The 18,848-nt window shown below is 38.2% G+C and overlaps 1 protein-coding gene across 2 annotated transcripts in view; it reads left to right on the top strand.

Moving 5' to 3' along the window:
* The window catches only part of Lrig3 (leucine rich repeats and immunoglobulin like domains 3), a 44,933-nt gene that overhangs the window by 9,998 nt on the left and 16,087 nt on the right, over positions 1-18,848 (top strand). For both annotated transcript variants that reach the window (XM_013159382.3, XM_003476120.4), the window contains exons 4-10: positions 13,783-13,914; positions 14,569-14,712; positions 15,712-15,855; positions 16,188-16,331; positions 16,699-16,842; positions 17,695-17,775; positions 18,617-18,688. In XM_013159382.3, coding sequence (XP_013014836.1) covers positions 13,783-13,914; positions 14,569-14,712; positions 15,712-15,855; positions 16,188-16,331; positions 16,699-16,842; positions 17,695-17,775; positions 18,617-18,688 — 861 coding nt within the window. The remainder of the gene's footprint in view (positions 1-13,782; positions 13,915-14,568; positions 14,713-15,711; positions 15,856-16,187; positions 16,332-16,698; positions 16,843-17,694; positions 17,776-18,616; positions 18,689-18,848) is intronic.

Below are 18,848 nucleotides of genomic sequence, written 5' to 3'. Positions count from 1 at the left end.
TAGGAGCAATCATGGCCTTATTCTACAGTGCAGTTTCTGTCATGTCAGTACAATACAGTAGTTATTAAAAGCAAAACTCAGCATCAGGGGAAGATATTGAAGGAAACACTAGAAGATAGAAAAACCTTCCATGTTCATGGATTGGCAGAATTAATACAGTATTGTTAAACTGGCCACACTACTGAAAACAATGTATAAATTCAGTGCAATCCCCATCAAAATACCAACAATCTTCTTCACAGAGCTGGAGAATACACCTGAATTTCATATGGAAGCACAAAAGACACTGAATAACCAAAGCAGTCCTGAGTAAAAAGAGTAATGCTGGAGGCCTCATGATACCTGATTTCAAAATATACTGTAGAGTCATTGTAACAGAACGTTACAATATTGACCTAAAAATAGACATGGAAACCAGTAGTGCAGAATAGAGGACCCATGATTCTAGACAAAGATATCAAAGGCATATGTTGAAGGGAAGACAGTTTCTTTAACAAATGGTGCTCAGAAAACTGGATATCCAGGGGCTGGGGATTTAGCTCAGCAGCATAAGCGCCTGCCTTGCAAGCAGGCAGTCGTGAGTTCGATTCCTGGTACCGATAAAAACGAAAAAGACAAAAAAAAAAAAAAAAAAAAAACAGCAACAACAAAAAACCCTGGATATCCAACTAGAGAAGTCTGATAAGATTCTCATCTCTTAACTTTTATAAAAATAAATTTAAATGAATCAAAGACTTTAATGGCAACTGATTTCTGAAAAGAACTTCAACAGCTCAAGGGATAATAGTGAGAACTGATTAATGAGATTGCATAAAATGGAAGAACTTCTGTATGGTAAAGGAAATAACAGAATGAACAGGCAGCTTACAGAATGGGAGAAGATGTTTCCCAGCTATTTTTCTGACAAAGGACTAATAGCCAAAATATATAAAGAGCTCAAAAAGAGCTCAAAATATTTAACACCAAAAAAAAAAAAAAATCATCAAATGGGCAAGTGAACAAACACTTCTCAGAAGAATATCAAGGGTCAGTGACTACATGAAAATTGTTCACCATCTTTAACATTAGGGAAGTGCATTTCAAAGCTGTACTGAAACACTGAAGACACAGTCCATGGAAGAATGTGTGCTTAGTGTGCATAAGGCCCTGAGTTTAGTCAGTCTCCAGCACCAAAAATAAAACCAAACTGCATCGAGAGTCGATCTCAAGACAGAAAGGCAGCTATCAAGAATTCTACCGAGAATAAATTCTGGCAAGAATTCAAGGGGAAAAAAAAAAAAACTTTTTACATTGTTAGTAGAAATATAAATTATTTTTAGAGGCTGTGGAAATCAGTATGCAAATTCCTCAAAAGACTAAAAGTAGAGCTACCATATAACCCACTGTACCACTCTTTACTTCTCAGTTCTCAGTATAAACCCAAAGGAAACAAAGACCTTGTTCATTGTAGGGACACGCAAGTTTATCATGGTGCTGCTTACAAAATCCAAGTTGTGGAATCTGAATAGGTGAGGAAATGTGATATATATCTCCAGTGGAGTATTATTCAACCTTAAAGAATAATGGAATCCTGTCATTTGCAGGAAAATGAGAAGCTAGAAAGCATCATGTCAAATGATAATGAAATAAACTACACATAACAAGTACACAAATCACTTGTTTTCTCTCATAGAATCTAGAAAAACTATGAAATGGAAGTAGAAGTGGGACTGTTAGAGGGAGGGAATCAGAAGAGTAAATAAGAGATGGTAACGGGCAGTCGGATACGATCAGAATATGTTTTATGTGTGTTGAAAATGCCACAAAGGAGCCAGGGGTTTAACTCAGTGGCTCAGGTGCTGGCCTGATAAGCATGAGGTTGTGAGTTTGATGCCTGGTACCAAACAAAATGAACAAAAAGGCCCCAAAAAACAAAAATGCCACAGTGAAGCCCCTTATTCCAGATAATTGATTCACAGTCATAAAAATAATACAATTAGAATACAAAGAAAATTTTTAATAAAGCAGGGCTCAAATCAAGTGGCCTGGAATTTCATTTCTGTCTCTACCCTTTGCTAGGTTTATGATCATAGTGAATTACTGTGTTTATGTCCATGTTTCTAGTTTTAAAAGAGAATAATAACAATGCTCATCTCCCATTGTGAAGACTGGGAGAGAGATTATGAATACAGGCATCTAGAATACACAGAGTGCACAGTATATGTGAGCTGTGATGATGACGGTGGTGGTGATGATTGTAGTGGCTCATTCAACTACAATTTATTGAACACCTGTTATGTGCCACTCTCTGCCGTAAGTGAAAAACAATGGTGAAAAGGCAGACAGCTTTCTTCTTATATAAAATTTCCGTTCTAGTAAGGAATAAGAAAAAAACCAGCTAAGTAAATAGACTTTAAAAGAAAAAAAGTGACTTTGGTTCATGATAAAGTCTGTGAAGGACAGAGAGGAGGATAAAGGGACTAGAGAACTGTGGCTATTATCCTTGATGCCAGTCAGTGGAGGTGAATATGTATTGATCAGATTCTGCTGTGTAATGGGTATAGTTCTGGATCAATGATCCCTACTCCTGTAGAGCTTATCTTTTCATGAAAGGAGAAAAACCAAACAAAATGTATGAGATATCAGAAGAAGCAAGAGGTAAATGCTGGGGAGGCACATAAAGCAGGCAAAGAAGTACAAGGAAAGTGTGGGGGTCAGTGTGGGACCTGATAGTTTAAAAGGGAATGCAGAGAGGGGCTTATGGAGAGGTGATGTTTTAGACTCATCTTCTCCGTGAGTCTGCTCTGCCCTGCCCAGGCTGCCTTTGCCTTGTAAATCCAGCTGTTACCCAATCAGAAAATGACTCAGTTTGTACTTTTCTGTATTTTGAAGCTTGTGTAGCTGACTTTCTTCTAGCATTTAAGGCCAGTATACCATAGATAGTTAATGCTTAATTAACATATGAATTAGGGCGTTTAGTGGTTATGTGCACTTAGCATAATTCAGATAGATCTCTTCCTGTATACTCCCTCTAAATTTACAGCTAAAAGTTTACAGTGGAGACACTGTTCACCTCTGCATGCTTACTAAAATAATAAATTATAGAAGCAGCAATAATACTAATTAGACCAAAAAAAGAAGTATTTTAAGTAGGTCAAGGATGCAACTCTCCATTCTAGCCTAAAAGAGCTTGCATGAAGTACATGCCAGGGGAGAAATCAAAGCCGCCTTTCTCGTTCACCTTTGTGAATTTGAAAGTTTTGTAAATTTGAAAGTAACTAACCAAGGCTGAATTTGGTTCTCAGAAATGCATATTTCTCACTGCTCTTGTGCCTTTAGCATTTGTGAACTGCTTCACCTAGTCCTGAACTAAAAATTCAAGATGCAGAACACTCTGTCACAATACATATACCTTCCCACAAAATTAATTTGTCCCACCCTGAGAGAAAAAAGCCGTGTCATACTCATGGATGGAGGGAGAACCACTGCAGAAAGCCCTTCACTGTGTCATAAGGATCTGCTCAGGTGTATTGATAATATACGATTGTGCCCGTCTAGGATGCTGGCCTTGGAACTGGCTTGGTGTGAGATCAGGTCCACAGCGTCATGTGTTCTCACACTGGAGATGCTTTGGAGATGCAGGAAAGTATGCATCATGCCCTTCCCACTGGGCTCTCAGGCCACTCGTGCAGTGTACAGAACAGTTGTGGGTGGTGGGAACTGTTGGCAGTTTGTGTGGCATGAATTGTATTTACCATTGAATTCCTCAAAGAATGGTGATTTCTTTTTCTCCCAGGAGTGCAGCATGTGTCCTCTCTGGTGGCAAGAATCTGAGTGAGTGGACAAGAGCCATTTTGAGCCTTTATGCTGTAGGGGCGATCCGAGCTGGGAATTGGGCACACAGGTTTTTGTCTGGTCTCGCACTAATGACCTGTCTGACCCTCGGCAGACTTAATGAACTCTTCTTTGTTTATCTGTACCAACAGTCTGGGAGTCTGCCCACCTATCTCCTCTGGTTCCAGCAGAGGATCAAATGGCGTCCCGTACATGAAAGGACTCTGGGGAGTGTGAACAGCCACAGCTGCTCACAGCTGCAGCACGGTGGGCTGGCACTGAACAAAGGCCCAGGGCAGTGGGCCAAAGTGGATTCTTGAACAAGAGAGTTGCAGGATGAAGGCAGGCTCAGAAAGTATCCTGGCAGCAGTCAATGAGAGAGGGAGAAAGTACTCTGCGTTTAGGGTGAATGGATTAGCAGGAAAACTTTCACTTTTTTCAAACGGTTTTAAAAAAAAAAAAGGTGAGTACACGTTCAGGATCGGATAAGATAATAACTGAATAACCCATCTAGCCTATAGGCTTGTGAATCTTATCTATAAGGCAAATTTTAGGCTGCCCAAGTGCCCATCAGCAACACCTACTGTGTACTGAATGTTAGAGAACAAAGAGAATAGGAGTTGGCCCTGTTCTTTTGCAAAGAACTCTGAATAGCAGGGAAGACAGGTTGGGGATGCCCCGGGCCGTGCCAGTGTGCAGGTTCACAGTGTGTAAAGGATAGGCACATGGCTGGTCAGGAGAAGGACGGAGAGTGGGTATGAAGCTTCTGCCACACAAAGTGCTTTGCAGTTTTGAGGGAGACATGGAAGATATTTTCAGTTTTAGGAGAAATGGAATGGCACAGTTTAGCACGGAATGTACTTTTCTTTTTTCAGATAGTCATTTTCAGTTAATTTTCAATTAATTTCAAAATCAAGTGCTTTAAGTGTGGCTTTGAGAATTAGCAGTTAACTTAGCAAATACTAATCTATAGGTTGCTGGAGGTCTGTTCTCTGAGCTCATGGTGTATTAGGACCACATCTCTTTTTCCCTTGAAAGAGAATTGCCCGTAAGGTGAAAGTCCTATGAACAGTGATTTCAACATGATGAATAAGGAAGAACTGAACAAGAGATCAGAAATTAGTTTGCAGTCAGACCATTTCTGACTTTCTGTGACCTGATTTAGGATTTTTTGGTGTTTTGACTTTAGAATAGTTCATTAAGTATACCTATACAATTTTGTTTTTCACTGTCAGTCAGCAGAGTGAAAGCTACCTGAGATACTCAGGACTTCATTATAAAACAGGCTTTGTTGAATTATTTTGTCCATCTGTAGATGTAAATGTTCTGGGTACATTTAAGGTAGGTAGGTGAGGTATATAAACTGCATTTTCAACTTATGATGTGTTTGTCAGCATGTATTCCCGTCATAAATTTGACTGTATTCTGTTATATACTGAACTCGGCACCATTTAAGCGGGAATTTCATCTATAAGCGTATATTTCACATTGTGTTGCAAAACTTGGACTATTAAAGAGATCAGTTTGGGAGACATTGATTTAAGAAACTGTTGCATGGTTGTATGGCACTGACTTTGTAAATAATTCATCAGGCTAAATTTATAACTTTAAAAACAATATTTTAATAGGTTCAAAGTACAGTCAAAGCCTATAGGGAAGGCAAGTTTTATAAGTTTTTCACATAATTATATCTCTTAGTAGTTTTGTAGCTAGGTAATAAAATCTAAACAGTTACTTTAACCAAAAGAGGTCACCAGTTTCTTGTATTAGGGAAATTGGGGAACAACTTTATAAAGCCATAATTAGAACTTAAGTTTCTGAGGGAACTCAGAGAGCTCTGTTTTGATTAAGTGGACACCAACCATATCCCATCTTTGCCCACATCTGGGTGTAGAGGAACCGCCTTATTTGACCACCTTAGCTGTGAAGTTCAGCCCACAGTGTGTGCTGTCCTGTTGCAGATGAATGGGCTAGTGTCTCTTTTGCATGTAAAGAACTTTACGTTTGACATTTCACCAGTGCACATAAACCTGATACTATCGTGCTTCATGGAAATAAACTCATGGAGCACAAGTTTTACAGAATAAACATGTAAACATCTTAATGTGATAAGTGCTATTCTTGTATTGGATTATGAAGTGTTTATGTACGACTTGCATATAAAAGAGAGTTTGCTGCACACAGAGCTGTGTTTGTGACAAACACTGTAAGTTTATCTTCACGTTAAGTCATAAACTCTTCTTTCCCTAAAGTACAAACTTAGTAGGGTTTTGAATTCTCAGTCTAAAGTGATGGCTGGGTAGACCGTCTAGTGGTTCTTCGCTGCTCGTGGGTCGTGTGCAAATCCTTCTGAGACCATGAGCAAATCCTTCTGAGACATACCGTGCTCGGTCTGGAATCAGTCTTCAGTTCCAGCAGCAAGGCGGAGCAGCCTGGCTGCTTTGCATGTGCTTTACCTGTCTAGAGCACTCTCCTCTTCCTTTCCTTTGTATTTAGACTTAAGTTCATTTTTTTACAATTTTATATCCCTCCTGTTATAATAATCTACATATTATAATCATTTTTCAATTATACCCATGTGATTATTTGATGTCTTTCTCCCACTGAAGATAAAACTTCAAAAATGAGATCATGTCCGTTTTTGTCCCCGTGATGTCCTTGGCATGTAGTAGTGTCAGGTGCCTGCTAGATACTCAGTCTCTGATTATTGAATGGATAAAGGAATGGATTGTTTAGTCCAAATTAATGTACATGGTTAAATTTTCTGTTTTTGCCTCTCCACATACAAAAAACAATTTATAAAAAATTTTTCTCCAAAATAACAATTATAGTATTGACAAAGTGACCCAATGGGCAATTTTTTTCCAGCGTCAGTTTTTGAAGCCCACAAAATTGAGCCCATTCCCTTGAGTTTGACCTTGCAGTATAGCTTGCTGTACAAATTATGGGGTTGTCAGTGTTTATACTGAGCCTACGTCATTAACTCATTTCCTTCCCCAACTCTCTACCAGCCATTTTGATTGCTGCTTCAAAATATCAGGTGCAGTTTCTACCACATGACTTCTCCATGCTGAAAGAACTTTGTCTGCAGAGGCAGACAAACCATAAAGTTATACCAAGTAGCTTTTCTTGATGGGAGAAGCAAGATTCAACATGTGTTTCTGTTCCTGTCTAGTCACTTTTCTTCCCTCTCTTCCTAATTTTTTTTTTTTTTTTTTTTCCCTTCCTGGCTTCCATACACCAGAGGTTCAGGCTCTAGGTTGATAGGGACAAAACAAGCGAAACAGTTCTAACCAATACCATCTCTTCTGTCTTTGACTGAAAGTTTCATAAATACTAAATTAAAAACATGAAAGGAAAAGCAATTATAAATATAAACAACTTCTTTCTAGCACTTAACATCACCTGCCTGGCTGTCTCTTCTCCATTTGTGTAGATTTAGCAGGCAGATAGAGTGGTTTTTAGAATGAGATTAAAGGCAAAGACAAATACTAAGGTAACATTTATGCTGCAAGTACCATACAGCATAAAATAAATGTGGCATATATTTGTGCCAATTTTAATAAGCATGAGCAATTTTAGCAAGACCGTCAAATAGTGCAGTAGACTCAAAATGAACACAAACTTTCTTTCTTTCTTTCTTTCCTTCTTTCTTTCTTTCGCTTTGAATTTGTTCACTGTTGGTTGTATGATCCCACACAAGACACTGGCCTATCTAGTGGGCTGTACTCTTCATAATGGATGTGTACACATGGGGAAATAATGAGTTGTGTAAATCTCTCTTTCTTATTCCTCATGCCTGTGTAAGTATCACAAAGTGAAATAAGTGAGACACAGAGCTGATTCTTTACTTCTTGTACAGTGGCTCCTTTGCCAGTTAGTATCATTAGTTCTTATTCAAGCATCTGTCTCTGCAGGAGCTCCCTCAGTTGGCTTCATTCTTTGATGCCAGTGCTAGTGGACCAGTCTAAGCATGTGTTCTTCTAATGAAGCTTCTTAATTATCTTTTTAGAAAAGAGATGAGCAAAGACGGTTTATTTTTATCTGCATGGGAGAAGTTCGTTGCTTGCCAAATCTCTCTTGTCAAAAGCAGCCTGATATTAAGGGCTCTTAGCTATTTCAGCCCAAGTAATTTTCATGGAGGCTCAAAGAAACTTGTTTTGTTTTGTTGGAAGGAGAGAGAGAGGCCGTTGTTGGAAATCAGTGACCTTTCATGTGTTTGCAACATGTACTGTTCTCTTTTACAACTTGTAATTTCTTTATAAATGATGCGAAACTGGTTGCTTGGAAGTTACATATAGAAATTGGTATTTCCTGGGACTAGGTCAGACACTAATAGTCAGTACACTTACAATGCTTGATGCATGTGTGTGTGGAATAACCACAAACTGAGCAATTGCTAGCTGCAGTCACTGAGTTGGACTTAAGCAATATTGTCAAAGTGATGCGTGTTAAAAAAAGAGGGCATTGCAGACAGAAAAATAGTTTCGAATTAAGTTTCAGTGGACATACCTCTCTAGTAGGAAAATGCTGCATGCACAGATTTTCTGTAAATAGCCAATAGTACAATTTAAATCACAACTGCAAGGCCATAGCTGCCTGTGTCACCTGGTATGGAGGTAAGAGAGAGTTGAAATATTGACAGATTTTTATTATTCATTAAGGATATGATTGGTTCAGGAATTCATTTGTGGAAAAACTTGATATTCTAATCCCTCACAAACAAAGAGTATTCTATTCTGTGGTTTTCTTTTCAGACTGTAGAAATAAGCTAACACCATTTATATCCACGTAACAGTACATGAGTGCTTTGGGGACACTTAGAGTTTCTGAAGATGACAATCCAAAAATATCACCATCATATCATGTGGTTATATCAGAAACCTTGTCAATTATATTTTACTGTTAATAAGTTAAGCCAGTTTGATCTTCAGAGCCTATGTTCCAAGTAGTGTACCAGAACATGTAAGCACATTTCTAATGCGTGAGGTTAGCAGATCCATTTTCCTAGTGATTGAGGAACATAGTAAAATGCTAGTATTGGGCTCTTGTGGTTAATAGCATCTTACTCCAGAGCAAGAAGGGATCCTGTCGTGTACTCCATGCCTATAAAAGTCCTCCCATGTCCCAAACACAAGGCACAGTCATAATGAAGAAAGTAAGTGGAACTCGAGAGCTGACCTAGATCCCAAGGTCAGGAACTACAGAGCTAGAAACCTGGCCTGTAGTCAGGGGAGTTGAAAAGCTCAGCCTGTGTTCTAGACACCAGAGGAAGAAGGGGGCTCTACCCCTGCAGCTGGTGTGTAGGCAGGGCATCACCCTGAAGACATCCAACCAATTCTGTTCTCTCTATGGAATCAGGAGCCTCCTGCCTGCTCTTTTGTGCTTGTTCTTATCTGCCATTTAGTCTTTCTACCGCCTGCTGCCAGAGCAGCCATTGTGTAATGCACACACAGTGTTGTCACCTGCCATCTGAATTCTGCTGGCCCCTCCACACGATGGATTTTTGAGATAAAAGTCAAGTGACTAAGATGGCTTCCAGATCTCTGACCTAATCTCTCCTTAGCCGCCTTACTCTTAAGGTTTGTGTTTCTCTAATCCTTGCTCATGCATTTCATACTCCAGCCATCAAGGCAGTATTCTTCCATTGCCTCAAGGGGAAGAAACTTTCCTCTGCTCTCACCTGCCTGAGTCTGCATGCATGTATTGTTCCTGCTTGGACGACACTAGGCTTCCCTCTTCCTTTTCTGTGCTTTGTCCTCTAAGCCTTACGTAGTCATCCTTCCTGTGGGAAGTTTTGTGTTCTCACCTACAGTCCTCCCACTCTCCTCTGAAGTCTGCCCTTTCAGCGTCTTCTGCTCTTTCTTCCCTCCTTCTCCTAGTACTCACCACACTGTTGACCTCCTGTTGGTTGGCTGTGCCCTCTCCACAAGACTTCAGTCTCCTTGAGGTCAAGGGCATCACCAGCTCATTCATGGTTGGATCTGTCTCCAGCACTCTGAGTAAACATCATCTAAAGAAAATGGTAAGCTGTGTTTGTCTCTGCACTTTAAAGCATTTTGGTAAAGTTGACTGAAAGGTGGAATTGGCAACAAAATTAAGCATGATTTTTGGACCTAAGAAGTCAAGATTAAAATGTGTAGGACTTCTTATTTTCCTGTGGCTTCGTAAAAGCCGGAGGGAACCGTGTGTGCTCCCCACCAACCGTGCCCTCAGGTCTGTTGGTCCACGAGGAGCTAATTACACTTCACCTCAGCAATGATTTGACCATAGAACTCCCTGTACTATCAGCATAGACAAAATACTCAGTCTCCAAAATGGATTTTCATGAAGCCTTCTAATATGTCCAAAACTATACTGTAATTTTTGAACAATGGAAATATGGCATCTCCAATAATTAATGGAAAAGGTATTTGCAGTTTTGTTTTTATTCAAGTGTTTCACATTTCTTGCCAAAATATTAACTGCAGTGCCTTTTACTGTTTTGATCTATTTTGACAATTATCCGTATTTGGACAAAAATGAAAGCTGGGACTGAATTGAATCTCTGTCTTCTGGAAATGGCTGTTTGTGATCCACTCTCTGAAATGCATTTAATTTGAGAGTTTCAGATAATAAAACAGATTTTAAATCCAGTTTTTAAAATGTGGTTGCCTCCTTTTAAAAAACTCCTTTCATGACACAAAGCAAGTTGTTTTGTTTTTGTTTTTGTTTTTTAAACTGGCATGTATCAGGTGGTTATTGCCAGTTAGGCTGAAAAGCTGACATTTGGATTTAATTCAGTTCCTTTAGGACAAATTTAAATTTTTGTGATACAGGAGCTATTATCCTGCCAGTTGTGAGGGATTTTTGTGCTGGGCCGCAGGGCTGACAAAGAGTGCACTGTGCGTACTACATCTATAACTGAGCACTTTCCCACCGCAGTTTAGGAGGTGTGCAGGTCAGGAAATTGCTGGCTTTGGCTGGAGCAAACTTTTACTGCAAGGAAAATTTTATTCGTCAGTCAAGTAATTGGCAGTTTTAATACCTTGTTCATAATTACCTTATAAACAAACGAATGTATAAACCAAAGGTTGTATGGTCTGTTATCTAACTCCTAGCCTTGTTTGACCAGTGTAATAGACACCTGTGCTACTCCCTCTTCCGAAAGAATCATTTGCTTCATTTATGGCAAAAGTCTACAGCTGAGGATTTTCTTGTCATTGTTAAATACTGTGTAAGAGTAGCTATGCTAGCCACAGACAGCCTGAGGGCCAAAACCTGATGCAATTTGAAAGAAGATGTGACTAGGGACTGGAGAAAGGTGACATTTGGACACTGAGGTTACTTTAGTTTGTGGGAGGACATCCTAGTAATACAAATGTTGGGTTATGTATTTAAATTTCTAACCCCCAAGTGTGGTTTTGTTTAATCCGCACACCCCACCCCTAAGGCCTTGTGGCTTGTCTCTTGGACTGAATCCATCTCCGGGACCTAGAAATTGACTAATTGTCTCACTTGCATTACCCTGTACCTCACAGCTAGATCAAGGAGCTTATACATTGGTGAATCCAGATGTGGGAAATGGTCACAATCAGAGGCCATAGCTGTAAACAAACCCTGAAAGACTTTACAGGAATATGACTTGTAAATAGGACTGCTTGTTGTTTATGTTTTTAATGGGCTATTATCACAAAATGATTCTTAAGATATATACTGTTTATGCTTATTATCTAGAATATGATTATTTTTAAAAATAGTGTTAGATTATCTGCTGACTTGAATTTTAAAAATGAGAGAAGATATCCCCAGAGTTCTTACAAAAAATGTATGGTGAGTTTTAACATTATTTTGAATAATTTTGCTAAGTTTTTGAATACAGACTGTGTGGCCCATTTTTTCCTGCTTGCTCTTCTCTCTTGTGGAGGAAACAGCACCTGCCATTTGTACATATTCAGGAAGTGAACCTTCGGACTGGGGCGGGTGCTGAGTACACACAAACTCCTGAGGGCCTCTCTTACCTATGCAGTATGTAGGTGGTGATTGGGAGGGGCCCTGTTCTGGGACATTCATAAGTGTTGGCACACTGTTCAGCAAGCCAGAGTAGGTTCCACATCAGTTTGAGACCAGAAATTCAGCATTTTTGCAAGGTGAGAAGTATTAGAACTTTTGGCAGTACATCTCCAGCAAGAATGTAATTATCAAGATATCCTTGATCCTCTGTATTGTGCGAAATAAAGCCTTCAGTGATTGGTTTGGGACCAGTCCAGACTTACTCTGTGAAGTGGCTTAGAAGTGCTTAGACTTGTTACGTGAAAAGCCCCCTAGTTTCCTAATTTTAAAAGCACATATCATATCTATACCTGAGAAATTATTGAATGATTAAATGGCACAATACATGAACACAGGGCTCACTATCTCAAATGTGCTCAGTGTTACTAGATTTCACACACATTCCAAGGCAGATATAGACACTTCTTGCTTCCAAGAAGCTTGCAGTCTGGCAGAGAAGATCAGTTGTACATGTGGTCTATCAGAGTGCAGCTTTATGATTTTGTGAATATGTCTGAGGTATACCTAACTTAGGATCCTCCTGATGTGTTAAGACACCAATGCCAAAGATCTTAATAAGCTCAAAGAACTATAGAAATCTAGATTTTAGTAAGAGAGATGCACATGAGATATATTCTCAGGCTAAGGAAAATATATATACATGAGATATGTTTTAGAAGTTTTTGTATTAAGTGAAAACAACTGCTTACTATATAGAAACACCATCAAGTGACTTTTATATGATAGAGTTCTCCTTATAACTTTTAGCTTGTCTCATTGTTCCCTGGGATGGAAAGAGATGATCTTTTTCTGATTTTTAGGTGGGATCTGATAACCTTCCCGGCTTTTCTACTTTGGCGTGTTATTTTCCCCACCAAATGATGGTCTAAAAAGACCAAGCTGTTTGATCTAATATGACAGTTGAGATGGTTTGCATATCTGTTTGATTGCTGTTTTCTAACAAAGCTATTGCTCAATGCTGAATTTCCCCTTGAGAGGCATAATGTCAAAGACCTGTTAAGAGTTTTGATCTGGCTTCTTTTTATTTCCTTCTCTATGCCCCCTTTTTAAGTCCAGCAATACTTACTAGTAGAACCGTCCATGACCATGCAAATAGTCTATATGTGCTCTGTCCCATTTGATAGCTACCAGGTACAATAGGCTGTTGAGCTGTTGAAATAGGAGCACCATAACTCTTAACTATAGAGCTGAATTCTAACATTTCTTTACATTTGTAAGAGCCACGTGTGCTAGTAACTGCCATGTAGTTTAGGATTGTCAATGTCCACATGTCTTAACTGAGCAGTGCCCAGGGCATATTTAGGTGGGTGTGCTCTTGTGTGATACTTTTAAAATACTGGAAGCCCTAGAACTTCATCACTGATACAGAAACCTCTGGTAACACATTGAATGTTACTATCATTAAAACAAACCATAATCTATCTCTAGCACAGCTCTAAAAAAGCCCAGCCCAATGAGTATTTGAAATTCATTAGTACATATGTTTTGGGTGCTTTTCAAGAGAAGAATCAGATTAAAAATGAAGACAAGAGATAGGGAGCTACTACATTAGTACCTGGTATGCCTACTTGGTATGAGATGTTTCACTTACCATTTAATAAAAAGAACTAATAAAAAGAACATTAAAAATCATTTTAAAGTGTATAGAATTTAGTCACTTTTAAATTATATCTCAGATTTATGTAGGAATGGTGTTTGTGTATTTAGCAGTGTATCATGATGTATGATTCAATAAATAAATTAACATAGCCATGGTATTGCTGTTTAACTTTTAAAGTACTATTTAGATCAGTTTTTCATCTTTTATTTAGAGCAGTTTTTCATAATTCTGAAGAACAAGTTAGAAGTAAAAACTATTTTCTCCTTTCAGTTTATTGCAACATAAAACCTGTTATCTATGATGCCTTTTAATTTTAGGGCTGGAAACAGGCTTGCTGAGATATTACCTGAACATCTGAAACAATTTCAATCCCTCGAAACTTTGGACCTGAGCAGCAATAACATTTCAGAACTTAAAACCCCATTTCCACATCTTCAACTCAAGTATCTGTAAGTGAGGTTTTTTTTTTTTAACCAGAAATTTTTACCTTGATGAAAATATCACATCACTATGAATAGAAAAAAAAAAGTTACATATAATTCTTCTATTTTACTACTGATGAATCAAAAAATGTAATTTCTTTTTGCCTTGAAATTTGTTACAATTCTGAATAATCAGAATCTTCACTTTATTCTTTAATTTCATTTCTGGATTATAAACAATTAGATATTCTTTGCCTAAAAAACTGTATCATGTAAACATGCTATTAAAATATACTCAAAAAAGTAGGATGAAACTACTGCTGTTATTTAAATAACAAATTTCACAAAAAGTAGATATGTATCTGTAATAAATTTTTATAACTTTCAAATATCCTAGTCAATGTTTGTTCAGCAGTATGTGTGAATGTTTGTCTTTTCTTCTTTGGCGTTAGAGATTGAACCCAGGGCCTTACATATACTAAGTCTGTGCTCTACCATTGAACTATACCCACAGCCTGTCTGTCTGACTATTAATCAGTATTTCTCCTCAAGAAAGTTTAGATGCCCATTGGTTAAGTCTCTGAAAATTCTTTATAATAGAGGTTATATGTACTTTAACTTTCCAAACAATAAAAATAAAAATTAAAAAAAAAGAGTGGCTCATCTGCAAACTTTCAACAGGTATATCAATAGCAACAGAGTCACATCCATGGAACCTGGGTACTTTGACAACTTGGCCAGTACTCTTCTGGTGTTGAAGCTAAACAGGAACCGGATCTCAACAATCCCACCCAAAATGTTTAAGCTGTCCCAGCTGCAGCACCTGTGAGTCAAATGTCATCATCTCCTCCAAACTCTTGGTGTCTGTATACTGAAGTCCTCAGTGTTGGCAAAAGGAGCTTAGAAACAGGCCTGTAGCTGCCTTTGCTTTGAGAGCTGGGGTTACAAAATCTTGTCATTGGCAAGAGCTGCCAGCTGCTGCCTGACAAGACACGTTAGATTGCTACAAAAAGAGCTAGAGCAGTGTTATCGTTGAATGGCCCCCGTGCAAAGGTGCCATTGTGGTGCTGAGGAAATCACAGAGGCTCTCAGCAGCTGTGGTTTATGACAAGAATGCCAACAGCTCCGGGAGGCTCTGATAGCTTAAGTGGCTGTAAAGAACTGTCTTGTTAATAATGGTGGAATGATCTGTGAACAGACTCCTGCAATAGTGGTTTTCAGCCTTGGCTGCACATTACAGACACTCAGGGAGCTTTTAAAAATCCCAGTGCCCAGGCCACACCCTAGACCAATTACATTAAAACTTCTGGGGGCAGGATCTAGGCTTCCGTAGATTTTAAAACTCCTTAGGTGGTTCCATTGTGCAGCCAAGGTAGAGAATTGCTGCATGTAAGAAAGCATTTAACCTAAAACTGAATTGCAGAAGAGATTCAGACTTCATAAGTAGATCGAGCAGGATATCCTTCATTGCTGTGCTCTTGAATGTATCTCTTGTTTTACTGTAATATTTAATGTCCTCATTCTGATCATGTAAACACAAATATTGATTTGTTTGCTTTTATGCTGAGTGGATAATGATTTAAAAATTAAAGTGCAGTCTACTTTTAATATTTTGTTATTCCAAAAATACATCACACGTTTTCAGAGAAATTCACTCAGTGCTAACAAATTGACATTCTTCTCAATAAAAATGTCTCACAACTTAAAATACTCTAAGTAATTTAACACTGACTAGGTTAAATATATTGTAGTAATGGCATATTTGATTACTATTTCTCGAATTTAATTGTCAATTAAGTTGTTTAATTACAATATCCAATGCAGTGAACTGAATAGAAACAAGATTAGAAATGTTGATGGACTCACATTCCAAGGGCTTGGTGCTCTAAAGTCTCTGAAGATGCAAAGAAATGGAGTAACAAAACTGATGGATGGAGCTTTTTGGGGGCTGAGCAACATGGAAATCTTGTAAGTCGGTTATCATGGTTCCCACTCAGGTAGTGTGACCGTAGAAAGCTCAGTGAGCATTCAGTATCTCTTATTTGAAATCATGTGCTTATCATCTAATATACGATCTTATCTGTAATTTAGTGTTCAGTTTTGTTTCAGGCAACCTAGTTGAGAGTTTATAACCTTATACATTTTATAAGCAATTCTTTATATAGTATTTTTTGCTGATGTTTTCATATAAAAAAGCTGGTAACAATAGGAATATGTAATAGTTTGTAATCATCTGTTCCTGTTGAAGAGACTAGATAATAAACTCTGGATCCTGCCTTTGATTCTTATTGTGAATGTAGGCAGCTGGACCATAACAACCTCACAGAGATTACCAAAGGCTGGCTTTATGGCCTGCTGATGCTGCAGGAGCTTCATCTTAGCCAGAATGCCATCCACAGGATCAGCCCCGATGCCTGGGAGTTCTGCCAGAAACTCAGTGAGCTGTGAGTTGCCTTTTATTCTCCTCAGATTCACAAGCAGGGATCATGCCAGAGCATGAGCTTCTTACCACTGATCTGTGAAATTTTCATAACAAAGTTTCCAAGGTGATAGCTTTTTTCAAATGCAGCCTCTGTTGTGATAGGTTGAAGTCCACTCTAATGTTTTAGTTCGTGGCATATTGGCAAATGTAGTCATGGCTGTTTTTTTTAATTACTCAGATTAGAAATAATGTTTACCAGGGTATTGTTAAGGCAGAATTCTAAAGTAAGGATTACAGTAGTTACATTTATTTCCTGGCTTTTTGAAAATAAATCATTGCATTGAATGGAAAAACAAAGGATATTTTTTAAACTCCTTTTTTCTTTACAGGGACCTAACTTCCAACCAGTTATCGAGGTTAGATGATTCAAGTTTCCTTGGCCTAAGCTTACTAAATACACTGCACATTGGGAACAACAAAGTCAGCTACATTGCTGATTGTGCCTTCCGGGGGCTTTCCAGTTTAAAGACTTTGTAAGTTACACATTTTGCTCTTGGTATACGAACCTAATTGTTTCCTAAATGGGCCCACTTTTCTCCCAGCAGCTTTTCTTTGTTGTCAAGGAAATGTGTATAGCCTCAAAAGTAGCATCTTAATCTTTCCCAGAACAGTTTGATTAAAATGGATCCATTTCATCCATATGTGTTTCTTAAAGGGATTAAAAAAGACAGTGATCGGATTGTCTGGATGATTATCCTCCTTAGCTTTCTCAGGATCTCCAGGAAGTCAGGAACTGCTTAGACGGAAATAATTTTAAATCCATTGATTTTCCTTTATAAAGTACAGATTAAAAAATAGGTAGAGCAAGAAGATACACCAAAAGCAGTGAAGGAAGATCCGTGTTAGGCAGTTGCATCCATAACCTGATCTCTGCCCCAAGCAAGAGAAGAAAGTTGAATTAATTGTGCAATGGGCTTTTGATTTTTTGCACTGTCAGAAATTTGTGCTCTATGACCTGTTGCGAGCATTATGTAATTGAAAGACATGCTGTATGCTTTGGCGAACTCTTACTTGTGTGGTTGGAACTGTGGTTTTAAAGTTTAATGTAGTTTTCAAACTGTTCAAGCTTTCAGAATTTAGTCATCATAATAGAAGAATTAACAGAGCCGGAATCAACCATCTTGATTTGGGGCAAAAACTTTAAATGTTGTTAAAGGAAGAGAGCAGAAAGTTAGAGGGATGGTGGAAACATAACAGCTTATTACTGTACTTTGAAAGGGGTGGAGACCATGGGAGAATTTATTACAAATTACATGCCACCTGGGTGGTGATCTTAGATTTCGGACACATATCTCTAAAGAGAATTGTTTTTTTTTTTTAATTAGGGACCTGAAAAACAATGAAATTTCGTGGACTATTGAAGACATGAATGGCGCTTTCTCTGGTCTTGACAAACTGAGGATGCTGTGAGTATAATTTGCCTTATAATTGAGTTCATCCTTTGACTTAAAATTTTTGTCTTAAGTGAAGTCAACTCTATGAATTGACATCATGGGATTAGAAATAAGTGTGTAACCAGTGCAGTTTTCCATGCTTTATTATTTCCCTTGCGTGCTGTTTTGTAAGATATGTGTGTATGAATTGGCTCTTCTCAGATTAAAGGAAGAAAATTGAACACTTCAGTTTATATAACTTATTTTAATTAAATAAGAACTTTAAATTATTTTCAGTGCTTAGATTTTGGGGATTTTCCCTGTATATTAAAGTGAAGGCGCTTACAAGCGTCAACAGTTTGAAACTCTCAGTCCTGCGTGTTACTCATAGGCACAGTCAAGTGGAGTGATCCAGTGTCCATTGATCATGCTGCAGTAAGCTCCAAGGATGTAAGATAAAAAACATTTTGTGTTTAGCTCTAAAGGGTCTTACACATGGCCATAATATATTTCAAACTGATGATGAAGGTATCTCCAGATGAGGAGGGAAAGGAGCAAACCTCCACTAATACAGTCATCAGTCTGTTCCTAAAAAAACTTTGAAAAGCAGCATTATTATGGTCAGAAGAACTCACAGATACCATTTTTGTCAGATTCTCTGTTAAATTCTTTGAAAACCATGTTACACTGTAATATTAAAAGTAGATGGCATGGCTACCTTTTTACAAAATACATTGTTGAGCTGGTGAAAATGGAATTGTTCACAAATGATTTAAAAAGTAGTTCTTTTTTGTAAGTGTTTCACCCCACAAAATGGCTTCTTTTAAATGAACTGTTCCAGTATGTTATTGTTGTTGTTCTTTTTTCTCCCTAGAACACTCCAGGGAAACCGGATTCGATCTATTACCAAAAAAGCCTTCACTGGTTTGGATGCATTAGAACATCTGTGAGTAGATGGGATTTAGTTACCCTAGAGATGAATATTTAGCCATGTGTCATGAGAGATAAAACAAGCATGAAATGTAATTTTGTGGCATAAATTGGTAGTACCTGGTGGTACCATAAATTGAATTTACTCATCCACCAGCCATCTTTCTTTGTATCTG

The sequence above is a fragment of the Cavia porcellus genome, unplaced genomic scaffold (genome assembly GCF_034190915.1).
Source record: "Cavia porcellus strain 051 isolate PalLab524CR breed Dunkin Hartley unplaced genomic scaffold, mCavPor4.1 scaffold_8, whole genome shotgun sequence".
Taxonomy (NCBI): domain Eukaryota; kingdom Metazoa; phylum Chordata; class Mammalia; order Rodentia; family Caviidae; genus Cavia; species Cavia porcellus.
Note: the sequence above shows the minus strand (reverse complement) of the source record. Positions and strands in the feature narration are given on the sequence as shown.